The sequence below is a fragment of the Falco biarmicus genome, chromosome 3 (genome assembly GCF_023638135.1).
Source record: "Falco biarmicus isolate bFalBia1 chromosome 3, bFalBia1.pri, whole genome shotgun sequence".
Taxonomy (NCBI): domain Eukaryota; kingdom Metazoa; phylum Chordata; class Aves; order Falconiformes; family Falconidae; genus Falco; species Falco biarmicus.
Window position 1 is genome coordinate 18,246,201 of NC_079290.1, and position 21,079 is coordinate 18,267,279.

The 21,079-nt window shown below is 43.7% G+C and overlaps 1 protein-coding gene across 1 annotated transcript in view; it reads right to left on the reverse strand.

Annotated features, from left to right (window-relative positions):
- Positions 1-21,079, reverse strand: part of FER1L6 (fer-1 like family member 6) — a 73,020-nt gene that overhangs the window by 50,405 nt on the left and 1,536 nt on the right. Inside the window, exons 3-13 of the mRNA XM_056330414.1 lie at positions 18,549-18,675; positions 17,872-17,926; positions 17,645-17,776; positions 16,855-16,917; positions 15,255-15,333; positions 11,383-11,539; positions 10,226-10,412; positions 8,425-8,617; positions 7,033-7,376; positions 3,545-3,653; positions 1,587-1,767 (exon numbers count right to left, since the gene is read on the reverse strand). Of these exons, the coding sequence (XP_056186389.1) occupies positions 1,587-1,767; positions 3,545-3,653; positions 7,033-7,376; positions 8,425-8,617; positions 10,226-10,412; positions 11,383-11,539; positions 15,255-15,333; positions 16,855-16,917; positions 17,645-17,776; positions 17,872-17,926; positions 18,549-18,675 (1,627 nt within the window). The remainder of the gene's footprint in view (positions 1-1,586; positions 1,768-3,544; positions 3,654-7,032; positions 7,377-8,424; positions 8,618-10,225; positions 10,413-11,382; positions 11,540-15,254; positions 15,334-16,854; positions 16,918-17,644; positions 17,777-17,871; positions 17,927-18,548; positions 18,676-21,079) is intronic.

The window sequence follows — 21,079 nt, forward strand, 5'->3', positions numbered from 1 at the left end:
TGAACTTCCATGTCTCTTATTCCCACTGTGAGAATTCAGAGGAACCACTTTTTCAATGTTAGCTTACCCTTGCTATACATTTTGACATAAATGTGGAAAATTCCTGGCAATTTCATGATGTCTGCTTTACAAGTCTTACTGCTCTGCCTTCTCCTTTAATTAGTTAGTGTTTTTAATCTCCAAAATGGACCCTTGTTATCCTTTTCTACTGTTCATTTATGATTTTAAAATGCAAAGTTTATCTAAACTATTGGCTATCCCATTAAGTACTGATTATACTAAAAACATCCAGCGATGAGACCAGTATGATGCCAATATAAGATGACAGTCATAAAGTCAGTAGTTGGTGTCTGTGGCTGGCCAAACTGTTTTAGATAGCACAGGAGGGAAAAAAAGATGCAGCATTTTACATAAATTTGAGGAAAAGAGATCTTCTTTAATGAGAAAAAAAATTGTTAATATTGGAGTGAGCCAAGCAGTGAATAGAAGATTTGAAGAATGATTCATTCTTTTACAGCAGTTCTTTAAATCTAAATTCTTGTTAAGGGAAAAACTAAAAATCCCACAACCTCCCAGAGAGGATAATCACCCAGCATGTACCCAAATCTGCAGTCCTTTAATGAGGAGAGACAACTTTCTGTCAAATATTGGGTTTTTTCTCCCTTCTCTGTTCATTTGCTGAAGAAACAAAAATTTCTGCTATGGTATTTTCAGTCTTTTTTTCTTCTACTAGCTCTGATTTAATCTGAGCCATTGATTGCAAGAAAGGATGAAAGTACTTTTTTAACTGAGGGAGGTCCAGAAACCAAACAGATCCAGGTTGGTATTTCCCACCTGGTCCTTAGATCTGTAAACTGCTTGGCAGTGCCTGGCCTGGTAAAGAAAGAGGTACTGCCTAGTCTTGGCACTCAGCAGTACAGGGATCATTACACCTACAAAATTAACAAAGAAAATATTTATTTTTATTAGCATCTTTGAAATTAATTAAACCTTTACACCTTAAAACCTTTAAACCTTAAAATCAAGGCTATTTAAAAAAACTGTTCTGCATGTTTTAATCCATTGCTCCATTCCTTTTTTCAAGGACTATTTCCTCCTACTTCTGTTACTTTTTGCTATTTAAGTTTGCATCTATAATTATGAGCTCTGGGAAGTGTTCTGGGAAGCTGACTTTGTTTCGACTAGATTTCAATATTTTTGATGTGTTATTCTGCTTCTGGAGTGGTCACTGGGTGGATGTTACTTGTGATCAGACTACGGGACCCTACACCAAGGACAGCACTGAAAGGAGTTGCACTTGCCTATAGCTTTCTGATCTATAGCTGGTGTAACACCTCCTTTTTAGAAACACCAGAAGTTCAGGAGCTCATGAGGCCAAGATTAGAATATGAGTGTAAAATAGCTCAAAGCCCATTCACTTCAGTGGAGCCTGCAAAATTTACTGTTGTGAAAGATGTAATTGAGGATTTGAAATCCTCAGTTGCACACTACCTGTTTAGTGCTGCCAGGGTTCATGAATGAGTCCTGCAGGATCACAAAATAGAAACTAGAATCCTGCACAATGAAGTTTTGAAACCAATTCTTACCTGTTCCCACCTGTGATCAGTGGCTTCTCGGGGGGGGTGGTGGATATCAGGGGTACTCCAAGGTTGTACGAAATTTCACCCTCCACCTCATGTAGCAAGCTTTCTTCTGCTTCTCCATCATGTAACTTCTTTTTCCCTCCAGCTCCTGCTGACACCCCATCAGTAATATTTCCAAAATTACCTAGAGACAGAGAGTTACAAGTGAAGAGATGACTAGCTTGGAGGCAGTAAACCTGAATGAGGTTTAAAAAAAAGAGAAAGACCAGTCATACCAGTGGAAAATCATTATCCCCTCCTGTTCATTAGGTGTTCCAGCCATAACGCAGTTTATAAAGCTCCTGACGGGGTATGTCGGTCCCAATGACTTTTCAGACTCCAGGACTGTGCTTCCTTACCTGCCCTATGTGATATATACCTGGTATACTACCCCCACCACTAAGTGATGTGATCTTCTGATTGCTGGCCCCCAGGACCTTCTGCTTTTGTTAAAGAAACTCAGAAGCGAAACAATACTGCTGTTGATATTTCTAGACCCAAGAGCCCAAATTATGTGTTTGATTTACACAGCAAATGTATGTCTTGTTTACAACATATGGATGATAATTTCAAAGTCTGATCTCAGAAGGGCTAAAGCTCATTTTCAGACAAGCAAATCTGGCATAGTGGTGTTGCAGAGTTAGTAATAACAATGCTTTGAGGCCCCAGCTTCAAGCCTAACACCAGACAACTCTGCTAACAATACAGCCATCTTCTCTCATAGGATTTTGCCTTAAAGGGCAATTATCAGCACTGGGAAAGAGGTGCATCCATCAGATGGGTAATTACAGATTTTATTACAGACAGGCAGAAACCATTCCCTGCTGGAGAAGAATCACCCCATACATCTTGATCTGGACTTTTGGTCCAGCTTTTCATGTAAATAATGGCCATTTGCCAAATTCGGATCCAAATTTCAACTGCACAGGTAGCTGGTAGATGTTCAGGTCCAGAATTCAGAGCCAGATTTATCTTTAGTATTAATTCTGACAAGAATCAGTATAATTTCTTGCCTAACTATACAAACGAGCTTCTTGTCATTCTCAGCTTAGCTTCCTGCTAAGTTTCAGCAGGAATCTATATCACTCATTGATTGTCTTGTTTGTCACAGACATCTCTCCCTGCACACATAGCCTTACAGCTGAGCACACTAAGGTACACAAGCACAAAGATGGGAAGTGCCAGGGTGCTACTGTGCACTCGGATTCGAAGTGGGGTTTGTACAGACATAAGCAAACTTCTATATGGGAAATGAGACAAATTCAAGCTTCTCTCAAGGGAAATGTGTTCTGCTTTTGAAAATACCCACTCAATGTTCATGAAAGTGTCTTCATTTTCTCTTTAGTCTGCTCTTGGGGACAATTCAGCTCCTCCATGAGGGTATCACTCGCATAGTACAGTCCTGCTTTACTCAGAAAGAGGACAAGCCTTACCAGAGAGATCTTAGAGGACAAGCTGCTGCATGCATTTTGAGGCTTGGCTCTACATCACCCCCATGCCCCACTCACAGACTCACATGCAGCTCAGCAGGGTTGGCCAAGATGGTCCACATGGATCTTCTGTGCAAAGGGGGTCCCTCACAGCCAGGGACTAATTGCAGTGGACACTACAGAATGAACTCTAACCTAAAGTAAATTACTTGAGTTTTGTTTGCCAAGAGATTAGGAGGCTGAATATGGGGTAACTTGCTCTATATAGTGGGTGAGAGGATTTGTATTAACACTGGGTATCTGGGACTAGAGACAGATCAGTATGCCTAGTTTGACTACTATCCAGTGAAATTATGATCAGGGTTTAATTCAAATGTAAGCCCGACTCTGAAGCTGACTCCTGAGCCCTGAGACACAGCCGTCAGTAACACAGAGCCTTCACTTGCTCCTGAGATTCCCTCTCTCCTTTGGAGAAGAGCTTAACACACTTACCAATGGAAACCTCAAAGGTTATTGGCTTGTCTCCAACCTTCCTATCAATCATCGTGGCTTCAAAAAATGTCCCAAAGAGGAGAAATTCCTGAAATTTCTCTTCATAGATCTATTGGAGAAGAAAGAAGCAGGAAAATCACATTTATTTTACCTTCTACTCTTTTTTTGCAGCACAGAGGAGTCTTTATAAGCCTTTAGCAGCAGTGTTACTGTCGTAAACCTATTGGTCTGAAGTGGTTGGCGAGGCACAATTTGTAGGAAGTAATACGTCTTCTCTGAGAAATAGGTATGACTGGAAAAAGAGATAAGCCTATGTGCTTTGGCCTTGTCAATATTGTCTAGTTTATATCAGAACTGGTTACATAAAAGTCATTACCCCTCACTTCATACTCTGCCTCACCAGTGGTCGCTGCTAAATGGTTTCAGCACCTTCACATACTCTTGTACCATCATTCAAATTATACATCTATGGCCGTTCAAGGGCAGTTTAAGGGCACTCTTTTAGCGCAGCAGTAACAAACTATCACCATCCGAATATGTCATTTATCAGTGAGTGTGGCCGTAGTCTTCCTTCGCATTGCAATAGTAAATGCTGCCACCATACTGCATCCAGGCAGGGGAATGCTCACCCAGCTCTGCTTTCCCCAGGATGACCTTGACCTACTGCCCATGTGTTTGTACTGCCAAGACTCTGACCTTGCCCAAAGTCAAGACTTTGACACTCAGCTCCCAGTGACACCAGTAAGACAGAGAGATTTCTGGTATCCACATTTTAGATGGCAGCCCTATGCCAAAGCCTACTGAAACCAAGCAGTCCTCCCTTTTTTTTTTTTTATCCTGCTGTGTTTTAAACCATAGAGCCAAAGGTGGGATCTAAGGGGCCAAGGGGAGCACATTCCTCCACTCTTTGCCTTCCCTGGTATCACTAGCCTCAAACCAAGGCTAAGCTCAAAGGTGATATGTTTTAAGTTTTGAGTTTTCCCCAGATTTACACCCTGACTGCCACAATCTCTCCAATGCAAACCCTACTCATTTCACAGTATGGGCACCAGTGTGCTGAAGCCCATTAGGCAAGATCACCACTAGCTTATTTTGCAACCGAGTGAGGCACTGAATAAAACATCAGCTGTATATGAATATTTGTTTCCCTGACTTTGCAAAGCAGAAACAGCTTTTGACACAGCCCATGATCTCTTAATTTTGAAAAACATCTGCTATAGACAGTAGAAGGGCATAGGTTTAGGTGAAAGGATTAGCAGCATCACACATCAAAGATAACACCACAAACAGATTGCAGCTCTGGAGTAACTTTGGCTTCCTTGCATCTTGATTATTTTCAGCATGAACCCAGAGCATAGGGTGTCTAATAAAGCTGAGGCTCAGAAACTATGACACAAACATCTATCTCTCATTATAAAGAAAGCAAATTGCATATGTTTTACATCATCTTGCTGCCAGAATAGGTCAAAAAAGTTGTGCGGTGGGGCTGGGCAATTTGCCTCTGTTGCCTCAGAGGCCCTATGAGACATTTTTTGCCTTATTTGTAATGTCCCCAGTTCCTGCTTTTCCTTTCAGAGAGCTGTAATACAATTACTGTGTCTTCTGTAGCATGAAATATTGCTGAATGTCAAAAACAAAAGAATATTAAGCATCACTGTATTATGCTGTTGCCTTTTATTCATTCTGTATTTAAAACTGAGGCAGAGTAGCCAGAAATAAATCCTTTTTACTACTATTAATATTTATTGGTGTACAAAGGGACTTGTTCCTCTACTTGGAGTATTTAGCTAGCACCTTGGAGTATTTAGCTAGCACCTAAGACCATAGTGTTTGAGCCCCTCACAATAATGGATTTCTGCCATATAAAGGATAATCTATATTATAGAAATAAATTTCTTCTCATATCACCTTGATTACAATCTTCAGAGACGAACCGAGGGACAGAGGCAATTTACAACTATATGAGTAGGTAAAGCAAGACCAGTGCACAGGTTTGCCCAACTGGCTTGCCATTTCTCCGCTAACATACTCCTTGATCTGCTCCAGCTAGCACTCATGCTGGCAATGCCAGGGCACAGGCCAGGGAAGAGCACTTCTCAGGGCTGGGCTTCAAGACCAAAGGACAATTTCCTCTCCCCTATTTACGTGTAGAGGTGGAGTCAAAACACTAAGAATCAGATATAATAAAGGAAACGAACCCTGTGTTCAGTGCTGGGCCCCTCACTGCAGGGGGGGAAACGGAGGGGCTGGAGCGTGTCCAGAGACGGGCAACGGGGCTGGGGAAGGGGCTGGGGCACAAGTCTGATGGGGAGCGGCTGAGGGAGCTGGGGGTGTTCAGCCTGAAGAAAAGGAGGCTGAGAGGGGACCTTGTCGCTCTCTGCAGCTCCTTGACAGGGGGCTGTAGGCAGGGGGGGATCGGTCTCTTCTCCCAGGGAACAAGCGACAGGACATGACAAAATGGCCTCAAGTTGCACCAGGGGAAGTTTAGATTGGATTTAGGAAAAATTTCTTCATTGAAAGGGTGGTCAAGCACCATCCCTGGAGATGTTTGAAAAACATGCACACATGGTGCTTAGGGACGTGGTTTAGTGGTGGACTTGGCAGTCCTGGGTTGACAGTTGGACTCTCAAAGGTCTTTTCCAATCTAAATGATTATAGGATTCTATTTATTGGGTAAAAAAAAAAAAAATAAATAGAGCTTGCATATACATGTACCAATGTGCTTTTGCTTCCGGACAGTGATGTGATGGAGCAGGGAATTAAAGCTTAAGTGTGGCTCAGCACCTGAGCCCACATGTCCTGCCACAACTGCATGACCTTCTCAGAGCATCATAGCACAGATCTGCCTATAATGTAACCCAGTACAACAGGTGGAGTTAGGAAAGTAACACCAGTTAATGCCAGCTGAGACTGAGCACATGATCTGCAGCCCTTCTCGTAAAGAGACTAGCAATCTAAAACTATGTTGAAAATCTAGGGTTAAAGGAGGAGAGTAAAACAGGCTGGGATGCATCTCTCTGCACTTGCACAAATTCCGTGTCAGGTATTCCCTACTGACTTCAACTGACAAAACTGACCACTACCGATTTTGTCAAATGACTGCAGGAAATTAGAATTTATAATTAACAGCTGCTGCGATTGGCTTTCTGTCAATTCTTTATCAGATTTGTATTTAGCAGATATGACAACATGTAAGTTTCTACCAGGAACACATGGATGCAGCTAGTGCAGAAGGGACAACAGGACAGGAGACTAAGTTTTATGGAAACCAAGTCCTACTTGCGATGTTTTTATGAGTTACAGGTACACATTAATGCTCCATTTTTGCTGCATTATTAAGGGAAAGTCCCAAGACTATGGAGGCATGCAAGAAGCTGTAGGGAGCACATAAAAGCAGTATTACATGGCCTGAACCCAAATACACATATCAGTGCCATCCTTGGAGGTTTAAGGACATATGTCAATCAATCTCTTAATATCATACTGACCTCTGAAGGCACATCGAATGGCTCCACTTCCACTTCAGTTGAGTTCATCTTATCTGAAAAAGAAGGTGACTTTCGATCCTCTCCTGTTTTCTCAGTTTTGTCTTTTCCTTTGGGTGCTTTGAAGTCTTTAGATGGCAATTTGATGTCCTTGATAATACTTGAAAACTTCGACTCACGGGCTCCTCCTGAAAGTATCTCCACAGCAATCTCAATGAAGAGACGCCCCCTGAAGGAGACCCCTTCTCCAAAACCTTCATTAAGCTCCTGGTGGTCATCCATGAGGCTGTGGTTCCTGGGTGAACCATAGAGATTGATCCAGGCAGGCCCAAAGGTAGGCAAAAACCCTGGAGATAAAGCACCTTTTGTGGCATTTCTGCTAGGTGTTAGCATGCTTTCCTTACTGTCTGCTCCAAGAAATCTTGCCTCTTGCAACCAAAAGCCAGACAGGACTCATTTCTGTGCAGGCTGGGATACCTCATATTCAGCATTATTTTCAGAGCAATTCTTTGGCACCAAAGAGCCTCTGCCAATACCCAGCCAGGGACTCTGCTGGTGTGGAGCTCTTTCTCAGAAGGTGTTCATACCACACGTGCTGGGACATGAGGTCTGTTGCACCTCTTGAAAAAAAGAACTTTCTCCCACAGACTGGGGGCTGGGACATGGTAGGAGAGGAACGGAGGCTTTTTCACCCAGTTCAAACTGTTCCCAAGCCCATGTCACTACTCAGTTTACATGGTTTATCTTTTATTTTCTGATCAAGGACTCAGATACACATTTGAATTGCCAAGTTTAAGGAGTTACTATGCCTTTGCTGAGCGGTGATAACTGACCATGTTCCACATGTAGATCGCAGAACGTCAATAAGGCTACACATGTAGACTCAAGCATCAGTAAAAAGACTCCAGGTAGCGAGCTTTACCTCACATAAGTGAGGACAAACACACTAGTCCATCATACCTCCTTGGGATGCGATAGCACCCAGCTGAGCCTTACCTAAACGCCTTGCTCTTACTGGGTAGATCAAAACCACAACCCTACTCTGTCCATGATTTGCACTTTGTGCTTTCATCACCCAACTGAAACTTGCACAAACTATAAGCTTATATCAGTCATCCCTAATGGACTAGAGCAGACTATTGCCAGTCACAAAGAAGGTACCAAGTTATGTAGCAGCTCTGTAACAAGACAAGCAGTGGCAGACCTCCATGCACCAAGCACAATGTAATGTAGCTTCAAATTAAGCAAGAAAAGGTCTCTCAGAACCAACAAAAACTATATGGATGTTCACTTGAGCTCTGGGCATTCCTAAAATGGGATTAGCCAGTGCCCAGATACCAAGCAAACAGATTTTACCTTAAGGGCATATTCTAGAGCAGACATTTTCCCCTTTACCTTTGTCACCGTCTTGTTCATCTGATATTTTCTTCAAGTCAATGAAGTGGGTAGCTAAAGCCACATCATTCATGCTGCCTTCATCCCAGACCTGGATTTTGACTCTTCGACAGAGTGGAGGGAACATTTCCTTGAAAATAATCTGTTCGTGCCATACTGGATCTGCACAGCTCTTTTGCACTGTCGTTCGACCCTGAAATGAAAGTCCAGCAAATTTAACCCCAGAGGGGTCAGACTCTGGAGAATAGCAATGAGTGTAGCACAAATTGCACTTGGCAACATCTCTCCGGACATTTTTAAAGCACAAATTGCTGTCTTGAAAGTACTTGGGCTTTTCTATCAGCTTGTTTATTTTCCCCTCCATATCTAATAAAAGACCACATTATGGCTAAAGAATTCTCACCTCCACGCGGCAGAGCCTGGAATAAGATCTAGTTCTTCAGGGCCCTTATGCACAAAACATAACTAGGAAGCCAGGCTCTGGCATTTCTGTTACAAACTGCACATCTTCAAATGGCTTTTGAAATACCCGGGTAGTGGTAATGCAGCGCAATTTGTCTCATAAAACGTGAAATTCATTACAGCTGCCAGACAGCATGTACCAATGAAACTACCTTAAATGAGGCAATTTATCTAGTATAAAATATGATTGCTGCAGCTCACATTCTGGGCATATGCCTGTGTGCTAGGGATGTAGAGACTGGAGCCATGCCTCCTAGCCTGCAGGAGACAGTAGGGCCATTATCACAGTCTGTGCAGCCACAGGCTGTGGGAGGCCTTCTACTTTCACATTGGTGGGGAGAACAGAGTCAGGGAACACACTGACGATACCTCTAAACCCATGTTTTATACACCAGCATGTAAACTCACATCACTGATCCATTCTCATGTCTCCTTCAGCCCTCTATTAAACCTGCAGCAGCTGCATGCATCCGACCGTTTTAACCCATACTGGTTTGGGATGTAATACTTTGCAGTTTGGATTCACAGCAAAACACAAAATCAGCACTGAGGCACTCATTCTCATGCCTGAAACATCTGTAAATTACTTGCTGGAGTTCTCCCTAAGGCTTCCTTGCACACAGAAAGCATTGCTGGCTTAAAATCATTTCCAGTTTGATTCTTTCCCTATTTACACCAATAATCAAGACAAACTCGCTGACACGGTGCTTCACAGGTGTACCCCAGAGGACCAGGTCCCTGGAATTCCTCTGTACTCCTCTTGCACCAAAGTCAGAAGGTCCCTCTCGGCAGGTCTCTGTAGCACCATGTTTGATGTTGAAGGAGCTCTGGGAGCAATGAAGACAGGCAACACTGAGACAGTCTACTCAAACACTTCTGCTACCCACAGAAAAGCTACAGAAGTCCTGAATCACAGCAGAGTAATTCAGAAGTCAAAACACAGCCCTACAATCCAGACTGACCCATCTTCACTGATTTCATCCCTGCTTCCCTTTTTCACTCTAGGAAGACCAGAACATAGCACTTAATTAATACCACACTGGGTAGTTCACTGTCTTGTAACTTGATGTTTTAATAACAGATCTACAGAATTCTCCTTCCCCTCCTGCTGCCTGACTCTAACCTACTGCTGTGAGGCTGATATTAGATCAGCTGGCATTAAGTGTTTCCATCACTTTGTTCCTGCATAATTTAAGAACTGAAAATTTTCTTTCAGATTACAGAAATACGCTTTTTACTTAATTTATGTAACTATAAAGGACATAAGCATAATCACATGCCTGCAGCACAGCTAATAGGAAAGAAGGCCTACATTTGTAATCAAGAGGATCCCAATTACCATTTGACCTGCAAACATGACCACCACATAGGGATCCACAAGGTCCTTACTGTCACCTACGAAAGCTTTGGTGACATTGGCCATGATACTAGAGTTCATCTTTGGAAGTCCTTCTGCTTTGTAAATTCTCACATAAAACCTGGCCCATGGTCTTTCAGATGGAAAGCCTTTGGGGATCAATAGGTTCCTGAAAGACAAAAAGAAGCCATTTCCTTAAAACTGAAAACTCAAACAATGAAGTAGTATTTTTTCCAACAAAATTGTCATCTCTAGTTAGCTTGCACCCTGACAAGACAAAAAAAGGTGTAAGAATTTGCTTCTGCATCTAAACCAAAAAAATTTCTGGTTACCATGAGAAAATCATAGAATCGTTTAGGTTGGCAAAGACCTTTGAGACCATCAAGTCCAACCATTAACCCAGGACAGCCAAGTCCATCACTAAACCATGCCTTTAAGCACCACATGTATGTTCTTGTTAAACACTTCCAAGGATGATAATTCCACCACCTCCCTGGGCAGCCTGTTCCAATGCTTTCATGTAGGATACCCCTTTACTTGCTCTTCTTAAGGCCCAAGAAACCACCTCACACACACATACACACACTCCTTTCCCTGTAGACCATGTGCTCCAGCCCTCCATCATCTTGGTGACTCTCCATGGACTTGGTCCAGTATGTCAGTATTGACCAGAAACATTGATCTTGTAAAATTTGAAGTATGCTGGCAGCATACTTTACCACCTTGAAGGAGAATGCTAATGCACTTGAGTTTATCTAAGGGTATGGAAAATATCCATACACACACATCTGATAGAGGAGAAGGAATAGCTTTTCCTCATATTTTTAATTCATATTGCACTGCTCTTCAGAAATATTTAGCTGGTTTTAGACCAATGAACCTTCTGTCAGGGGTAATCTGGCACTTAGCCACAATGCATGGTCAACTCCATCAGCTGCAGAGAAGTGACCCTAACATGCCCTTCAATTTAATTGAGGAGATTGTAAAAGCTCTCTTTGAGCACATCAGAACAGCCAGGTGTACAATGCCACCCTGCTATTAACCCTAAGTTAGCAAGGAAAGGACTGAAAGGAGCACAGAGGACCCCCTTGAGGTACTTGGTAAAGAAGAAAGCAGTAAAAAAGAAACTATTGCAGTACTTTTCAATCTGCTCCTCAGTATCAGCTGTTTTCTGTGCAGCTTGTATTGCATCACCTTTCCCAGTCACACTGATGTCACACTTCAGGTATCCCTTGGCTCCCGTCCTAATGTCAGCAGGGTCTGTGAGAAGCGCCCACTTGTCACAAAACTGATGACCTGTAAGAAGGACAAACTTAAATATCCAAACAGTAGATGCAAAAAATGTAAATAATTCTCCTTTCCACTCTCAGAAAGGGCACTGCAAACAACCTGCCTGCTTTCAGGAGGGTCATGCTGAAGCACACTTTTTTACCGGGCACATCTGGAGGGTCCAAAATGTTGTGTGACCAAAAAGAACGGATCTAGAGCTCATCAGGAACAAGCTCATCTTCATCAAAGGTTACTGAGATCAGGGACTAAAGACCAGTGGAAGGTCAGGTGAGATTTCAGCACCTGTGTCATTGTGGGAAAATCACCTTCAGGGGGGGAAATCAGAGAAATTTGGGTCCTAACAAGTGCAGTATTACAGAAAGCTTTTTTAGGCTAAAATCCAGGTATCACCTTCAGGATGGGTGGTATGCACAGAATCTACATCACCACAGCTCCCTAAGCCACACATCCTGCCAGCTCAGCACATGCTGGTAGGAGTGACGGAGAATGGAGCAGAGCGAAAACACTGCGACCATGCTCTGTTGTGCTCCCTGCAGGAATGGGAACTCGATAGCACCATACAGCTGATAAGCTGCATACCAGTTGTTGCATGAAGAATCCATGAGATACCTGTGGCTGAGCCAACTACCGTGGTACAATTACTTTCCTCAGATGAAATAATCTCATAATACTAATGCACACTCCATCTCAAAGTTATCTGCTTCCAAGGTACTTCTACACCTCACTGGGCACACGATACCAGTTAGTAAAAACAATATGTATGACTAGAGTCACTCAAGCTCCACCTAAATGTGATGGAAATGGACTAGTCCTGGACTGAAATAAATCCAAAGCGGGGGAATTATCATCTAAACTCCTGGATTGCCCAACTCTGATTCAGTGTTCACAAAGCTAGGTCAAGCTGAATCACTCTCTAAAGTTGTTATGAAGGGACTTCTAATCAAGGTAGTCGCCCTTGGGGAGGATGAGAAACAAAGAACAGACAGTGAAAAGAACACCGTTATCTAAGTTACACAGAAAGAAGCCTTCAAGTGAGGGAAGTTCTGGCTATGAGAAGAAACAGGATGATAAGGTGTTGCAATCCACTGACATCATCAGAAAATTAGTTGAAAATAAGACAAAGATAATTGTGGTAGTGGGAGATCATGACCTCCAACTCAAATAGTCCCCCTGAAAGAGGGCAAAACCCCACTTGAGGAGCATGCATAGTTAGTAGAGAACTTCAGTAGCCCTATCTGAAGATGAGTACTAATTTGCATTGGAAGCGAGAAACTTGTAACCAATCCTGTGTATGATGAATGAATATGCAATGTACTATGAAGTATAAAAAGTGGACAGATGAGGGGAGAAGTGAGGGAAGACTCCATCGTAACTTCTGGGATCAGTCGACAGGCTGAACCTGTCTTCTCCCCCATAGGGATGCGTTGACTTATGCATGCTAAATAACTAACTCACAACAGCTGTTATTAGTGATTATAATTTAGTTGTATGTAATTTAGTTGCATATCATTTCAAGCTTGTTTTTGCAGGCAGTCCCTATCATCGGCAATCACAAACCTTAATTTGTCATGATGTCATACTAATAAAGAGTGCGATTCCGTAAATTGTTGGTGTTGGTCCTTTGTGGGCACTAGCAGTTGCCAGCAGTGGGTAACACATCCAAATTAAGTGGGAAGACCAGCTGAGGGGTCCCCCTCATGCTGTTGGCGTGTTTCCCTGAACAAGGCAGTTGAATCGCCCTCCGATCCAGCGGGACTGTTCAGCAAAGGGTCCCTGTAACGGGATGCTGACAGACTGGCCCGGCACAAGGGTCTGGGCTTTCCTGGGGTGCCAACAGACAGATCAAACACCTGGGGTTGAGAGGATAACACACACACCCCACACACGCACACCCTTTCACATGACAGTCATGTTTTAACCCCAGCTGGTAATTAAGTACCACAGAGCTGCTCGCACACTTCCCCCTCACCCAGAGAGATGGGGAGGAGAATTGGAATGTAAAATTTGAGGGCTGAGATAAGAACAATTTAACCACTGAAATAAAATAAAACCAAAAGAACAAAAATAGTTACAATAAAAAGGGAGAAGGGGAGAGGAATGAAATCCAAAGGGAAGGGAGAAAAGAAAACAAGTGATGCACAATACAGTTGCTCACCACCTGATGACTGATGCCCAGCCAGTCCCTGAGCAATGATCGGCAGCCCCTGCCAACCCTCCCCCCCCCCAGTTTATACACCAAGCATGATGTCCCATGGTACATCTTTGGCTAGTTCAGGTCAGCTGTCCTGGCTGTGTCCCCTCCCAGTTTCCTGTGCCCCTCCAGCCCTCTTTCTGGCAGGGCCCAAGAAACTAAGAAGTCCTTGACTTGGTATAAACATCACCCAGCAACAACTAACAACATCGGTGTCCTACCAACATTGTTTTCACACCTAATCCAAAACACAGCAACAAAGCACTGCCCCAGCTACTAAGAAAATTAACTCTATCCCAGCTGAAACCAGGACAACCTGAATTAAGGCTGAGGCTTTATGAGGGAAAACCAACTTTTTGATGAGAACTGTCTGAAGATCTCAGAACTCTCCAGCGGCAAAACCCTTGCTGAGAGCAATGGCAAGGCATAACACCGGCAGCCAGCTGAGAAAGGAGGCTGGGCAGCTATCAGAGGAAGAAGCAGCAGCCAGAAGCAGGTTTGGCTCCATCTTTCCAGTGGGAAAATGCACAAGACAATTCACCCACAACAGCCCTTGCTGCAGTCCTGCTTCAGCAACCCCCCTAAAACTTTACGTAAAGTCCTTGGCCATCACCTTGGGTGTGTAAGGGAGTGGGAGGGAGAGACCAGAATATACCAGGGATATGAGCTCAGGATCACCCCTCAGACACCACCCTCCTGTAGAAGTGTGAGCAGAAGATACAGGACAGACTTCAGAGACTAACGCAGTCTGAGTACGGACGTAGGCTGCTCACTCCAGTCAGGCCAATACTCTCTTCTGACTCTTGCAGAAACCCTGAAGGCAGCATGGGGCTTGAATGACTCTACACTTCTGCCATAACTGGGTGACATCTATAGGAAGTGGCCTAAATACATTCATTCTTAAAGACTGAGAAAAGACTAGGTCCTTCAATAACTATAGAAGAAAGATACATGTTTTGTGGATGGCTGTAAAAACAGACCAAAAAAGAGACAAGTGATCTTTTCTTAGCTTTAGATTTCCAAAAGCACTGGACAGCTCTGAAGATGGCAGGTCAAGTGGACCCATGATCACATCTTTGTCATCTCCTTCTTTTCTCTCCCATTATGGGCTGCTCCTCCTCTCGTCTCATGCTCTCCTCATCATTCCTTCCACGCTCCATCCCACTCTCCCTCCCTCCATCCCTTCTACCCCAACACACGCTGCACAGTTTTGGATGCTCTGCTACCAATGAGTGGAGTTAGGTTTTGTAGAGCATTGAGCTGCCCTCTCTACCCCTGAAGAAAAGCTGTTCTTTGTAAGTGCTTCCCACCAATGGGCAGATTCTCAAGGTGTTTCCAGTGTTGAACCTGTTTCCAAAAATGTGGCTGGTATCCAAATGGAAAAACAATCTTTCCAAAAACCTTGTTAAGTTTATCCCTTGGCATAAACCACAAGCATCTAAGTGAAATAGCAGCACACCTCCCTCTCCTCTCCTTCCCTGCCTCACATCTCATTTAATAGCCAAAAAGGGCAGAAAATGCACGACTTACCTGGCTGACTATAGACTGTCCCCAGATCTACTTTAAAGGAGCCTATCAGCACACTCCCAATCAGTTTATTGTGCATAACCTGTTAGAAAAAGGCTGGTTAAAGAGTATCATTATCTCTCTTCCCAGTGAGCATAAGCAAAAGTAATCCAAACAAAGGTCTCCTTTGGTTCGGAGGTAATAAGCCGTGACATCCAACACCACCCAAAACTGGGTGTACACAACCACAGCAGATACAGCAAGCATTTGAAATCTGTTCTTAACCCAATATTGTGCCAATTTAGAAACTGATATAGTTGCATCCAAGTGGAATCACACAGGTTCATCCCAGGTCCCAGGATTATACAGTGCAGGAATCAGATGGATGTGTCTTCAGAGGATGCAGTTGTTATTACTTACCCTGGCAGGTTTAAATAAATTGTGATGAATATAAACACATGGGGCATAACTGGTTTCACACTAGGCTGCAGAAACCATGTAACTCTCTGTGCAATATCCGAATTGCCATAAGAACTGAGTACACCCAGAGGAGGAAGAATTAAAATGTTTCTTTGCAATATTTCAATGTGCATATAAACTAAGAGACTCAATTCTGATTTACCTCTCACAACATTAATGAAATCAGAGAAGTGATATAGATGTAAATGAGATGGCAAGCAGGCCCCAGTGAGTGTGTCTCTGTCAAGCACAACCAGCACCGACCCTTTCCTGGTGTATATTTTGGAAATGGACAAAGAACTTCAGGGGGAAAGCACCTTTCCTGGGGCAACAACTCAGTGCTCATTTCTCTGGCCAAGTGGTGGGACTTTTGGTATTAAAAATGCAAAAACCAGCTCATGAACAGCACAGCTTGTGATATTTCTAAGTAACACAAATACAGCGCTGTCCACAGTCTCAGGACATCTTCCTTAATTCCTTAGCAGCTTTGCTGAACGTGGTGATGAACCTCAGGAGCCTCTGGTAAGACAACTAGCATGGCTCCATAGGCTTGGCCTTCCAAACTGCAAGAAGTCCAAGAGCATGTGTGTCTTCCATCAGGGCTGTTCTAAGATGTCACATAGCTTCACCAGGACTTGCAGCAAGCTGCGGGAGCAGCACTGAGCAACCGGAGCCCACTCCCATGCCAATAGCAACCAGCCACTGACACTTCCAGGCAGCCTGGGAGCTGCTGCTGAGGGTAAGGTACCTGGATAGTTTAGGTAGAAACAGTTGTACCTGAAGAACTGAGGTAAGCCAGAAGTTTCAACTCGGCCATTTGAAACAAGTGGTAGCTTAAAAATTAGAGGGATGGAGACAATGCTGAAAACACTTAACTGAGCTGAATTTTCTCATTCTACCTCACAGGTTGCCAAGCCAGCAATGAGTGTCCCTGAAAACACACAATCTTCCTTTAGGGTTATGCTCCTTCAAATCACTGCCAGCTGCCGCCTTTCCTCCTTTTTCTGTTCCCTATCCTTTCTCTTTCCTATATTTCATGCTGACTTTATAGTGCCCTTGGTACCTAAAATTATTTCTCTTTTCAATTACATTAAGAAGAATCATTTAGAGCCAAAGTGACACCATTGACCTTTACTTACTGTGCAAAGCTTTCCTAAGTACTTACAGAGATGTTGATTATTTTGTCAAACAGGAACACCTGTGGTCCAACGAAATCAAACACAAAGTACTGTGGGAAAAGGGAACAGTAGATCAGAATTGTCTTTGTGCTGGTAGCCAGCACCCTCAGCAGCATCATTTAGCTTTTTGGGTTACTGCTTTAAAAAGTCCTGGTGTAGGGGTGCTGAGGAGGCAGTGATGGACATAGAAAATCCCTTTCCTTGCTCCCTGGCTCATGTCTGCCGTAGCCCAGACCTGTTTTCCACTCTCCTCCTTGTGTGGCTGCACAGCACTGCCCTTTGCAAATACCCACAGCCCTCACTCTGCATCCCAGGATACTGCCCAAAGGGACAGGCGGCACAAGGAAACCCAAAGGACTGGTTGGTTTTGGGGGTTGCTTTGGTCTCATTTGTTACCAGCTGGGACAAACATATTTCAAGGAAACGCTGAAATGGTGAAATGGTAGAAACGGGAGGCTGAAGGGGGGCATTTAAGACAAAGCTCCCAAATGGGCCATCTGAAAAAATGCAGAGGCAGTTGTATTAGGGCAGGATGCAGTGGACGGGGTGTGGAACAGGATGGACCGAATTTGAGAAGAGAAAGAGCAAACAGAGCTAAACCCAAGGGAGCTACTGGTGGTGCTTGGCCAAGACTGAAACTCAAGCAGTTCCTGCACAGATCTCCCTGCTCAGACATGTAAGTGCTACAAACTTAGTTCATCCCCTTTTGAGCTACCAAGTGGTGGAGGCTACCCAGAGCCATTGAAGAAAGTGTCTTCTTCAGGAGCAAGCACCTACCTCATTGTAGAAAGGGGCGTTTGTGCCTTCCTTTACTGTCGTTTGCTTCTTCTCATCACCTATCTCGATCATCACCACAGGGTCAATGTTCTCACCCACCAGCTGTCTGGCCTCAATGATGGTGATGGCAATCTGTGGGGTACAAGGACACAGCGTGCACTCCTGGGATCAGGTCTGGCCTGTCCGAGAATTTCACAGGCACGTAAGGGCAGTCAGCCCCTGCTCACCTGGTAGTTCTGGGATTTCAGCTCCTCTCCGTGAATTCGGGTCACCAGCTTCGCCCTGATTAAATAACAAAACAGGTAATTACGAATGTCTAGGCAAAAGCTGGTACTTGGACACATGTCGGAAAGACTTTGTGTCACTAAACAAGCATTGTTTATGGCAGGTAGCTTGGTTGTGAACTGTTAGGCTGGATTTCATCAGCAGAGACCACCGATTTTTCTAATATACTTGGTGATAGGGAAATATTTTGCATCCACACTGACCAGTGCAGCTACCTGCCATGCATGAGAATTATTTCATTTGTTGATCCTATTAAACCTGACTCCATTCCTCCCCTGTATGGAAAACACACAACTACACAAACTCTTAGCTATAGAGATTGCTGGCCCCTTTGACTCATTTTCATTAGCAGAGTTCATTAGCACAATTGAGGCACTCAGACTCCATTTCAATCTCTCCCTGAACTGAATAGCACCTGGTGACAATTGGTCTTGAGCTGATAATATTTTGCTGACAAGTACATCCCGCTCTATCATGTGGGAGAGCAGGAGTGAAGGGATCACTGCTGTCAGCAAATGGATTTTCTGTCAGCAGATGTATTGTCCTGGGGCAATGCCACTCCCAAGAATGATGGTAAAGGTTTTTTAGAGGATGTTAGGTAAGGTACACCAAGAAATACCTTTTCCTCTTTGGGCTTGAGGATCCCAAAACATTGGACCGTGCATCACTGTTCATTAGGTCTTCCTCTCCCTCTTCTTGTCTTCTGAGAGTGTCATGGTGAAGATTTGCACTTTCATCATGATCACCTGATGAAGAAAACAATCAAGAAAGTAAAACCCACCTCCGATTTCTGCTTGCAAAAAGCTAACTTGGAGCAGAGCCACAAACTCATCAGCATGAACTGAATATTTTATTTATTCGGGTATCACAATTAGAGATACAGTAGTGGTTTGTATTGAGCAGCGCTGATTACAGCAGCAGCTCCCCTCCTGTGCAATATCACATACCATGTAAATTGCAGCTATAGCAGCTCTCTTCACCCCATGTGCACACACAACAGTCACATGTACACCAGTCACGTCTGACTGCCCCACCTCTCATCTGCCAGAAAGACAGCGGGACAGATTATTGCTGGGTTTTGCAGGTATTAATTTGCAGCAGTGAGCCTGCCATTCATGGTTTGTCTTTAACAGTTTGACACACCTCAGTCCCTTCCAAGCAACCAAAGCAGCAGAGCCTAGCTTAGAAATCATTTCTCACCTTTCCTCTGTGCAGAGATGATGAACTGGAGAATCAAAGACAGAGAAATAGAGTTGAAGAGCATGATTTATGGGTTTTCTTGTAGAAAGTTATATTTAAATGAGAAAAATTGCTTCCAAAAATACTTGGTTTTCTTCCCGACCATAAAGAAAATCTCAGCAGCTAGCTCAGATGTACACATCTACATCTGGCCCTTCCCATGCTGCTCGGCTTTGTCCTCGTGGTTTGACAGAAGTCCTGCCAGGATCTCTCCCTCTTGCTGAACATGTGTTCAACACTTGCCTTGGGAAGGGAGCTGTGCGCTTTAGGTGAAAGTTTAAAATTCGGGTGCCTGTAGTTCATTCCAAGAATTACATTTTTAAGCCAGAAATGTTCAGTGACTCTGGATGTGTAATTTCAGGTCTAGAAACTGTCAAGTGGTAGCTGCAACAGTAAAGATGATTTGCCCAGCAATATCCAGGGGCCTAGGTGACCTTATGGATGATCTCACATCAAAGGAAAGGAAACACATCCAAGTGCATTTTCTGCAAGTACTCTACAACACTGTGCTCCACTACAAAACTAGACAAAGAGCTGTAACAGTGCTTCCTTGTCTCTTTGGTCACTTGAGGGGTGTTTAGAAACTGGTGATGGTAGCAAAGGACCATCCACTGTACAATAAAATTCGCATGGATAGCCCTCATCAGGTGTGAATGTTCCTCTTTGAAGCTGGCTTCCACAAGCCCCTACTCTGAGGCAAATCACCCGTCAGGTACAGGCAGGCACAACTTTTGCTTGTGTTGCAAGGCAGCCAGGCAGGAGTCCACTCAATGAAGGTTCCTCCACTAGCAACCTCATGTAACATATATGCTCCCTGACTGCCGCCCTGGCTCTTGTCCAACTTCCCTAGAGCACAGGGAAGGTGAACTTGCCTTCACATCCATGTAGGCATAGCCTGATTTTCAGCCCTTGAGGCAAAGGCGTCTGTCTATGGGTTTGCTTCTGTAGCACCAAGTTCCCATGACTACCCTCCATATCCTATTTACTCTAGAACATGCTGTTTGATTATGGGTGTGTAGTAGTCTGTATTGTTTGCTCTGAGGCCAAAGCACGTTAAACTTCCCCCCATGACATGTCTGGGGGACAGATGTGTCAGTATGACATCCTGTCTGGGCCACTTTTTGTGAGTTCCATGTGGTTTCTGTTGAGATGGAAACTCTTTCCAAAGCTTCTTTCCCTTTATAGCTCCATTTTCCTGTAACTTGAATATCTGAATTGCTATCCTTTCCCCCTTCTCAATAACCATATGTATGTTGTGCATAACCAACCAGCAGGAATTATTCCCTTGTATGGATCCAATGACAGAAAATGCAGATGGTTCACTGAGTGACAACATTCCCCTACTGCACACTTCCCCGATAGATCTCCTAAGCCCAAATCCCAACAAAGACAAGAGAGAACTGGTGATTGTTTTCTTTGCTACTTCAGATTCTTCAGCAACAAAGACACTAATGAAAAGATGAAGATGCAGCATAAGTACCCCAATCTATTCAATGATTCAGTCATTTGAGATAAACAGAGATCTGAATGCTCACATGGAAGACTGAAGTAAACTACAGTATACTGTATCTTGTAGAGCATGGTATTTTTCATGGGGCATAAGATAAACTCCAACATATCTGTAATTGGTAAGAAGTTTGATGGTCCAGAAGTCTAAACACCTTGCTGTAAGGACCAGAGCAGAATCTTTTCAGAAGTAGTGTGCCCTTTAGGTAAATAATGCTTATGGCACAAAATAGGTATCCCTGTTTCTGTCCAACAGTGAGCACAGACTCACATGGCTGGTTTATTACAACACTGTGATTCAAGGGCTGTACTAAATACATAGTAGTCCATGTTTTACAAATTCCATGAAATCTGAGGCATGAGAATGCAAGATAAAGCTATAGAAGGTGAAGACACGGCTGAACT